The sequence below is a fragment of the Erythranthe guttata genome, chromosome 14, assembly GCF_056151865.1.
Source record: "Erythranthe guttata isolate IM_541 chromosome 14, IM_541, whole genome shotgun sequence".
Lineage (NCBI taxonomy): Eukaryota > Viridiplantae > Streptophyta > Magnoliopsida > Lamiales > Phrymaceae > Erythranthe > Erythranthe guttata.
The window spans coordinates 9,561,467-9,571,908 of NC_142546.1; the positions used below are offsets into that span (position 1 = coordinate 9,561,467).

Sequence of the window (10,442 nt, forward strand, 5' to 3'; positions counted from 1 at the left end):
TGCCTTGGAGGCTTATACAGCCATGAAAATAAGCCCTAAAACCTTACTTGAACCCAAGAAATCTTTTTAACTAGGTAATAGAATCCTAGTTGATTTCAACTTCTATTCTAGATAAGTACAAGAGATACCTAACTAGAATAAAATACATGGAAATAAATCTAAGTCCTAATAGAAGTATTATAAAATAGCACTCTAATAAATTATAAAAAGAAACATGGAAAACAAATCTTTGTCAATCTTTCAATTGCAAAACTCGACGGATTTCCTCCATCTTCAATAGTCGGAAATCTGGCGCCAACAATCGCCCCATTTGGCATAGATTTGTCAGAATCCATGTTTAACAAGAACTCCCCCTGCAGACGAGATTTTCTCCCCCTGCAGACGAGATTTTCTCCCCCTGCAACAAAGAGTGTTAACATCACAGAAGTTTCAATATCTAGATGTTGTAACACAAACAATTCCCTGCATCACAAGGTTATCCAAAAACAGGCGCAAGACACAAAATAGAGATAACCGTTCAAAAAAAACCAAAATGCAAGAAATAGGCTTAACTATTACCGACCCAAATAAAATGCAAATAAAATGCAAGTAGTCTAAGGAAAAAATGGAATAGTTCAAAGGAGAACAAAATAACAGAAAGCTAGTAAATGCAATCTCCCCTCAATAGTAGTAGTCAGAGAACAGTCTCTTTTTTTTTTCTTTTGTCTGTTGTTCCCTTGAAAGAGACCACTTTGGCAGAGGGCTCTGGAGTTGTTGCTACTCCCCCTTTCTGACCATACTGTGCCAAAGTTGTGATCAATTAGTCCTGAATAGAAGCTAATCCTTGAGAGAGCTAGACCTGGATGAGAGTTTAGAAATGAGTGAAATCAGCTTTGGTGACAATAGCTTCAGAAGTTACAGCTGGAGTGGAGTCAGGAGTAGGTCACTTGGCCATATAGAAAAAAAAAAAACTATTCAATTTCCTTTTGAAAACATTCGAATATTTAAAAAGATACAAGAAAGTCCCACTAAAAGCGCGTTAAAACAGAAGGATATTCACACACGTTTCTTCATAGTGTTTCATAGAGCACGTGCCAATATGTCCACGTGTCAACAGCCAGGCATCGCCCAGATTTCCAGAGAAAATGAAATAATAAAGAAAATTGAAAACAAAACAAGGTGTAGAAACCAAGTTTTACAAGGAAAGAAATTCAAGAGAGATAACAAGAGCAAAAGGTAGAGTGCCTTGTTTTCAAAGATTAACCAAAGGAACTTAAAGCAAGACACCGATATGTTAGAGTAGGTGACCGAAGAGCCAACTAATTGTTGTGTTTTCTCACGCTACTCGTAAATAATCTATTTCGTATTAATGATAAATACCCCCTTTGGCATTCTATATCTTTGTCCCGTGCATAACCATAGATATAGTCCTTAGAGTTATTGAATTACTATAAATATATTTAGTAGAATCGTGAGATTATTTAGTTAAGTATAGTAACTGTTAAACATAGTTCCTAGTCAACGGGTTACGCCACTAATGAGGATATCGGCATTTCCCATTCGAGACTAACACTTAGTGTATGTGTACTGCGTCTCATCAGTCAACGGTGTTGTGACATTGGCATACATAAGTGGGTGCTCATAAGTTGATGAGTTCACTGAACTCCCTCAATCTAGACATCTATAAGTGGTTCCCAATAATCGAGTAGAGGTTTCTATGATATAGTTGTACACCATTAATCCTTAAGACCCAGACATCACCGTGACTTCACTAGAGGACCAGCTGTATCGTGACATGTCCCTGAGTTCCACCGAGGACCACCCTAAGGGCCAGTGATCGTGCAGTCTGAAATCTAGTGGGAGGTATGTGCATTGTAGTAGGAGATTCGATCGCTTGATTAGTCATGGATATCCTGTGTGTTCTTGCGATTTATAATCCATGAAGTCTGTGGCCACAGCTAAAAGTGTCGTGATTAGAGAAATGTGTTTCTCTAAGTCAAACACGAACGGATTATGTAATCCAGAACGTCCACACAATTATTGAACTCATAAAGAGGTCTCGACGAACCAATGCCTCTTGTTCAATCGGGATATATGTATCGAATGGATCGTACTATACGTTAACTATATCACAAGGTTCTTGCAGACACTTCATTTGTATCTAGGGAATCATGACGCGTAGTTGCTAGACGTCAATCTTGATTCTTTGGGTAGTTGAGTTGAAACTAGATTCAACTTAATTGTAAATCTAGGGACGAGTTTAAACCACAATGGGTTGTGGGCCCACGGCTAGCTTACACCTGAACCATCGAGGATCACACTGCTCGTGTACTTGAGATCCTTAATGCAACGAGCTAAGATTAATTAGTTAATCTTAGTGTAATTAGAAGTCAATGTGATTGAGTCCAACATTCGTAATTGTTAATTACAGATGAGAATGAGTAGAGGAAAAGAATCCAACGGAAATTTAGTGAACTTTCTATATTGGGAAGTTTCCCAATTTGGCAAGTCCTAAATTAGGGTTTCCAATTTCGGAAATTGGTAAATTGCAAAGTGGTAATCGTATCGGCGAGAATTTGTGCTCGTTGTCAAAATATAATTGTTATATTTTTGTGAGCATTCGTTTGTTAGAAACGAGCCGAGAAAGAGAGTGGACTTAAGCTGTTGGGTCTAGCCCAACTTAAGACCTGTTAGGGTTTTCATAAGGAGCATATAAATAGGATTTATATGTCTTCTGAAAAAAACAAGACACACAAAAAAAACGACATAACACAAGTTTGAAACCCTAGCTTCTCTCCCCACGGCCGTCCACCTTGCAGCCGAAATCCTACCTCCGCCACTAGCCGTCGCGCCGCCGCCAGTCGCCGCCGCATCGGCATCTTCATTTTCCCTTCGTTCTTCTTCATTGTACTTAGCCTATCACGTATCTAGTGTTGCGTGGATAGTGGATTGAATATACGATGTGAAACCTAAGAGGAGGACGATTATTCTGCCGCCAACACCGCCACCAAGGTCGTCCCCACGCGCCCCCACGCGCCGCCACAAGCCGGTGATACGAGAAGGCAATTCTGAAAAACTAGTCTCGGATTTTCTGCGCATTCGAGCTAGAAAATTCGTCATAAATCAACCGGTGATCAGTTGGACGTGAAATTTTGACAGAAGCTTCATGACTCAAAATATACAATATTACAGAAGGAATTGTCCATCCAGTAAATAAGCATGGAGATATTGAAGTCGAAGCAAGGCTATAATATCAGATCAACAAACATGTTGGATCAATAGGAGTGGGAAGAGCAGCTAGCCATCTTCTCGAGTCTTCGTTGGATTCACGCTTCAAGGGTAACATATCTTTTTCCCTAATTAATGTACATGTATTAATTAATTTATATTAATTGAGATTAATGTATGTTAATTGATTCTTGGATCACATAAATCTATATGTTCGATTATGTGTTTATGTAAATCGTTCGTTGAGCATGTTAATTATTTGATTTAATTCCGCAAGCATGCTATGATGATTTAATTTAATTCCGCAAGCATGCTATGATGATTTAATTTATGTCATTTAAATTAATTATATGCGAGCATGTTTGTCAGTGATTGGAAGCGAAAAGGTACGTAATTAATTGTAATTATTGTGCACGTGTTTGTTTATATAAATAAAATAAAATAAAATTGTATTCCGCTGCACACGTGCCCGATCCCTAACACTATAGAAGGCCACCAACATGCTCTTGGATGCACGATATACCTAGAGCCCCATGACCATACTCAAGAAATCATAAATTAGGTATTTTTAATGGGGTTAGGAATGCATATGCGATTAGCACAGCAATTCAATCGTGAACTTCAAGAAGAATTTCACTAATACTTACCTGAACAACATCCCAAAAAAATCACACCTCTTTTTTTTTGTTTTTTTTTTTGTTTTTTTTTTTTGTTTTGTGATTTGTTGACATGTAGTTCAACCAAATATTAGGAGGGCAACCTTCTTAATAATTCACATAACTTTTAATTAAAAGTCGGGAATGCATATGCAAATGGCATAATTCTTCCGATAGAAGTATGATCTTTGAGATGAATGAGGCCATAGGCATTGATCACTCCCGATAGAGGGGGCAGCACACTTCTATTGGAGCTTACCGCGGAAACAAAAAGTTAATCCACAAAAACTAACAAACTACAGTTAGTCAAAATGATACTCCTATCACCACTATTCCAAGCAAGACAAGGATTAACACATGTTGTGATATCACATCAGAAGGTGACACATAATATGTCCGATTAGTAGATCAAATACAATCTGGACACATAGACAAATGATTGCACTATCATTTTTATAGATTAATTTTGCATATTGCAAATTCCAAGCGCTTTACGCAAGGAATCAAATCTAAGGAAATCCAGGGGTTTTGTGAAGATATCAGCCAACTGATTGTTTGTGGACACATAGTCTATTGACACACGTTTCTGTTCTACTAATGCCCTGATGAAATGATAACGAATATCTATATGTTTTGTCCTAGAATGCTGAACAGGATTTTTAGAGATATTTATGGCACTTTCATTATCACAAAAGATATGCAACATTTGTTCGTGAAATCCATAATCATTTAACATATGTTGCATCCAAAGAAGTTGTGTGCAACAGCTACCCGCAGCTATGTATTCAGACTCAGCAGTAGATAAGGAAATGCAATTTTGTTTTTTACTGTACCACGATACCAAATTGTTACCCATGTAGAAACAACCTCCTGTGGTGCTTTTTCTGTCATACACATCTCCTGCCCAGTCAGCATCACTGTACCCTGCAAGACAGGTGTTAGTATCTCTTGAGTACCACATTCCCAATTCGAGTGTACCACTAACATAACGGATGATGCGCTTGACAGCACTCAAATGACTCTATTTAGGATTTGCTTGGTACCTAGCACACACACCTACACTGAAGCAAATATCAGGTCTACTAGCAGTAAGGTAAAGTAAACTCCCTATCATACTCCTGTATAGTGTGGGATCAACGTTTGTGCCATCATAGTCACGTCCCAACTTCTCGGTTGAGCTCATTGGAGTCTTTAAAGACTTTGCATTTTCTAATCCAAATTTACTTACCAGATTCATAGCATATTTGCTTTGTGAGATGAAGATCCCATCTTTCAGCTGGTTCACCTGTAAACCAAGAAAGTATGTTAGTTCACCAACCATACTCATTTCAAATTCAGTTGACATTTGAGAGATAAATTTATCTTTTTTCTGATGGGAAGTGGATCCAAAGACTATATCATCCACATAGATTTGAGCCAATAGGATTTCATCTTTGAAGTTTTTGATAAATAAGGTGTTATCTACTCCCCATCTCTTATACCCTGTAATGTCAGAAAAATCGTGAGTCTTTCATACCAAGCATGAGGAGCTTGTTTCAGACCATAAAATGCCTTTTTAAGTCTATAAACATGATTAGGTTTAAGAGGATCTTGAAAACCTTTTGGTTGTTCGACAAACACTTCTTCATTTAAAAGACCATTCAAAAAAGCACTTTTAACATCCATTTGAAAGAGTTTGAATATTAAAACGCATGCTACTGAAAGTAAAAGCCGTATTGACTCAAGACGAGCTACAGGAGCAAATGTTTCATCAAAGTCTACTCCCTCAATCTGAGTATAACCTTGAGCAACTAAACGAGCTTTATTGCGGGTTATGTTTCCAAGTTCATCCGTTTTTTTTTTTTTTGAAAATCCACTTAGTACCTATAACATTAACCTTGTTCGGTCGTGGAACTAGTTCCCACACATCATTTCGAGAGAACTGTTCAAGTTCCTCTTGCATAGCAAGCACCCAAAATTCATCAAGAATGGCCTCTTTGATGTTTTTTGGTTCTATAGTAGAAGTGTAACAAACATACCTGACCATCTCTTGATAATCTACTTTGTCTATGTTTCGGGTTTTCATACCTTCACCAATGTCACCTATCACCTGTTCGGAAGGATGATTTTTTACAACTCGCTTGGAAGGCCTTTTCTCTTCTTCAGTATCCTCTTTCACAGTGGCCACATCTTCTGTCTCCACACCTTGAGTGTGAACAGGTTTTTCAATGAGCTTAGGTTCTGGCTGAACAGGAGCAGTCTCATCATCATCTATTTCTGCACATGGAGTGTCATTAAATTTCACATTTATATACTCCATGACAGTCATTGTTCTTTCATTAAAAACACGATATGCTCTGTTGTTCAAGGAGTAACCAAGAAATGTACCTTTATCTCCTCTGGCAGAAAATTTACCAAGTTGTTCCCTATCATTTAGAATATAACATTCACATCCAAATATGAAAATAGCTTAAATTAGGTTTCTTACATTTCCATATCTCATAGGAAGTTTTCTTGGTACCTGGTCTTAGATGTACCCAGTTTATCGTGTAGCAGGCTTTGCTCATTGCATATGCCCAGAACTTTGTCGCAACTTTAGCTGAGATGAGTTATGTTCTTCATTTCTACCACACCGTTTTGTTGTGGTGTTTTTGGTGCTGAAAATTCATGTGAAATCCCATGCTTTTCACAGGATTTTGTGAAAGTTGAGTTTTCAAACTCTTTTCCATGATCACTTCGAATTTTACCAATATTGCTGAATTTTTCAATTCGTAACTTTTTGCATAGGATCTTGAATTCATAGAAGGTTTCTGACTTTTCCCTGATAAAGCGTACCCAAGTGAATCTTGAGAAGTCATCCACACACACAAAGGCATACCTCTTGCCACCAATGCTCTCAATTTGCATTGGACCCATCAAGTCCATATGAAGTAGCTCAAGTGATCTACTGGTGCCTGCTTGATCTGTGTTTTTATGAGAGGTGCGTACTTGTTTCCCTAGTGGACAGTCTCCACAAGATTCTGGTACATTGGCACTCAGTTGAGGGACCCCCTTCACGCAACCTGTGTTAACTAGGCGAGTTAGATCATGAAAATTTAAATGTCCTAGTTTTCGATGCCACATATCTGTGAGATCAGATGTGGTGAGATGACATTGTTCAAGCTGATCAGTCTGATCAATTTTGTAACAGTTGGATCTATAACCAGATAGAACACACCTGTTACTTTCATCAAACACTTCACACTTACGCTTGGTGAACAGCACAGAGTCGTACATGTCACATAGCTGACTTACACTCAGAAGGTTTGATTTCAGACCTTCCACATACAGGACATTAGGCAGCTTATTCAGGTTCCCTCGTCCTTTCACATAAGCTTTATTTCCATCTCCAAAAGTGACCTGCCCACTAGACATGTTATGCAAATTTCTCAAGTAATTCTTCTCACATGTCATGTGTTTGGAGCAACCACTGTCAAAGTACCAAGAGTTAGTAGCACATGCATTTAACGATAAAATAGATAACCAACAGTTTGCATTATTCCTATTCATCCATTTAGTGTCAGAGTTTTTTCGTTGGGAACAGAAGTCCCATGCAGCAGAATTGGATGACTGGTAGGCTAAACTCTTATTAATCAGTTTCCATCTTTTAAAGCATTTAGGCCTAACATGTCCCTGCTTGTGGCAAAAATGACAAGTAGGGATAAACTTTGATTTATGGATTTGAGAACTTTCATACTACGGTGTAGGATTAAGAAATTTAATTTTCAGATTAGACTTAGTTTTATCATTAGTCTTATCACCTACATATCCCAGTCCGAATTTCTTAAGAAATGTTTGGAACCATTTCCATTTTGTTTTCTTTGTTTCCCCAAAATAAAATAAGATTTATTACACTTTTCAAATCATTTTCTCAAAACAATTTCAAAAGTTTCTCTCTCCTTCAGACATGATGTGACTCCTACAGTAAAATAATTGGACTGCTACAGTAAAAAATGTCTTCACTAAAAAACAAATAAACATCACTTCATCTTTCAATTTTTTTCTTCAAAAATATCTTTTTCTAACACCTTTAAACATGATTTGACTGCTACAGTGTATTTTGTCTCCTTCCAAAATACAAACAAACATTACTTTCATTCTCAAATTATTCCCCCAAAACATATTTCCTCAAAATGAAATCAAAATAAGATCCAAAACACTTCCAAACATTGTCTTAGGGTTGGAAGGATGAGCATTTAAAAATTTCATCTAACCTGTTTGAGGACAGAATCGCAGTGCGATTTAACTTACTGACGGACGCCTCTAATGCTGTTGCAACAGGGGCGTTACCACACTTCAGGTTGAGACAGGTTTCAGCCTTTTTCTTTGGAGCAGGATTTTTCTTGATTTCCCATGCTTTATTGCAATCGTTGTTTCGCAAATGTCTCAGCAATATCCTTCTACGCAAAATCTTGTTTTACCTCTAGTATCTCATTTTCCAATTCTAGCTCATCGATTCTGGCCTTCAGATTGACTTTAACTGCTTCATTCTCCTCTTCCAATTCATTTACTTTCTCCTTCAAACACCTATTTTCATCACCAACCTCATGACACTGCTTTAGAAGATCGTTCAATTGCTGTTGAATCTTCTCAATGGAGCATTCTTCATCATCCTCTAAATCTTCTTCACCTGTGGACGAAAAAATTGTGTTTAGATTACTATGATTTTCAAGATTATGAGTAGCATATCTGAGGTGTGGTGACTCAGGGCATGTGATACCACCCTGTGTTACTTCAGTGACTTCCAAGTGCGACGGCTCAATGCACATGATATCATCATGTGTCGCTTCAGTGATCATGCATGTACCACAAAAGTCAATACTTTGTTTCAGCATCACTTGTTTCACTTTCATCATCAGAGTCAGAGGTATCGTCACTCCAGGTTGTAGCAAGTGATTTTCCTTGCTTTTTCAGAGTGTTTGCGCATTCAGCTTGAACATGACCATAACCACGACATTCTCTACATCGAATCCCCTTCCTCACTTCTTGCTTGTTTGTAGTACTTCTACGTTTTCTTTCAAAACTTGTAGGATGATCATTCGTCTTCACAAGTTTTCCAAAGTTTTTAGCTATTAGAGACATGGATTTCGTTAGCTTGATTTCAAGTGTTGTCATAGGAACTGAGGGCACATATGGAGTAGTCACAGCAACTGTGTGTACAGCAATATTTCTTTCTTTATCCATTTTACTGATGTTCAGCTTGTTCTCAAATGTCTACAAATTACCGATCAGATCTTCAAGTCGCAATGAGTCCACGTCACTTGCTTCCTCAATAGTTGTGACCTTGTATGCGAATCGGTCTGGCATTGATCTCAACACTTTACGGACAAGCTTGACTTCAGGATAAGTTTCACCAAGACCATGACATGAGCTTCATTCGAGATATCGAATAGTTTCGAATTAAAGTCGCTTACGGTTTCACTCTCCTCCATTCGAAGATCCTCAAAGCGAGTAGCGAGCATCTAAAGTTTTGATAATCGAACAGAGGCTGTTCCTTCATAAGTTGTTTGTAATTTTTCCCATGTTTCTTTGGCACACTCACATGTTGAGATGATTTTGAATTGATTGATATCAATTCCATTGAATATGGCATTCAATTCTTTGAAGTTCATATTTGCGGCAATCAGCTCAGTTTTACTCCAGTCTTTTTCATGTTTCTCAGTTTGAATTCTTTTTTTATTTGTGGCAACAGGTCGTTTCCAGCCAGTCAGAACTGTGCGCCAGGCGTCTTCATCCAATGACTTGATGAACATCTTCATCTTGGTCTTCCAATAGGAGTAATTTGTTCCCGTAAGCAGCGGTGGGCGAGTAGTGGAACCTCCTTCCATATGAGAACTCATCGCTTCTGTAGAGTAAAAGGCAAATAAATCAAATTCCCAAAATCACACACTATGTATATCTAGTGAGAGGCTCTTGATGCCAATTGAAGATTTATATATCTATAGAAATCTATTAACCTAAGTTGTAACAGTTACGTTGTGGAAACAGTATTCAGTTACAACTACAATTCTTGTGATCACACATTTATAAACTATTGAAAGTAAGTAAATGAACACAAGAATTTAATATGGTTCAGACACAAATGTGTGCAAACACGTTTTTCACTAGTTCAGATTTACAGTGTACATTAATAGGACTTATTAAAAATAATATAGACTCCTTCTTTAATTTTTACGCCGTTCTTATCTCGGATGCAACCAACCGCAATGTGTTATGCAAAGTACGTATATTAAAACAATGTATATATTACCACTGATGTTTAGTACCAAGAATTGGCTTCGAATTCGACGATTGTTTCACCATTACTTTGGATGTCTAGTTGTCCACTTATTTGTTATTCACGAGTGGAGATGCATCGTCGAAGAGAGTATTACGACAGTTCGGGGTGGTCCAACCAATTCCGTCACATTCTACAGATGTTGTTATTTCCAATCAATTACATGATTTGACTCGTCAAGGTCGACCAGGTCTGGACTGGAGCGAGTATTTGAGTACATATGTTGCTAAATGGCAACAAAGATTTTAGATTGTGGGGCCATTTCAACCAATCAATGGACAAGA

General features: G+C 37.7%; 1 protein-coding gene across 1 annotated transcript; it reads right to left on the reverse strand.

The window, feature by feature from the left end:
- Positions 1-337: 337 nt before the first annotated feature.
- On the reverse strand, positions 338-9,721 carry LOC148765145 (uncharacterized). Its single transcript, XM_088812677.1, has 12 exons — positions 9,420-9,721; positions 9,107-9,252; positions 8,720-9,001; positions 8,303-8,511; positions 8,096-8,223; positions 6,721-7,311; positions 5,740-6,268; positions 5,462-5,633; positions 5,257-5,345; positions 4,924-5,148; positions 4,716-4,787; positions 338-397 (listed from the first exon to the last, which is right to left on the reverse strand). The coding sequence occupies exons 1-12, from the start codon at positions 9,719-9,721 to the stop codon at positions 338-340; spliced, it is 2,805 nt and encodes a 934-aa protein (XP_088668803.1).
- Positions 9,722-10,442: the final 721 nt, after the last annotated feature.

What these genes read in the sequence shown, in the direction of transcription:
- LOC148765145 (XM_088812677.1), bottom strand. Translation starts at nt 9,721, where the DNA reads ATGAGTTCTCATATGGAAGGAGGTTCCACTACTCGCCCACCGCTGCTT. An exon ending in TGATGATGAAAGTGAAACAA is followed by an intron (nt 8,512 to 8,719) that starts GTGATGCTGAAA and finishes TTTCGTCCACAG; the next exon opens with GTGAAGAAGATTTAGAGGAT. An exon ending in GTTTGTCGAACAACCAAAAG is followed by an intron (nt 5,346 to 5,461) that starts GTTTTCAAGATC and finishes CTGACATTACAG; the next exon opens with GGTATAAGAGATGGGGAGTA.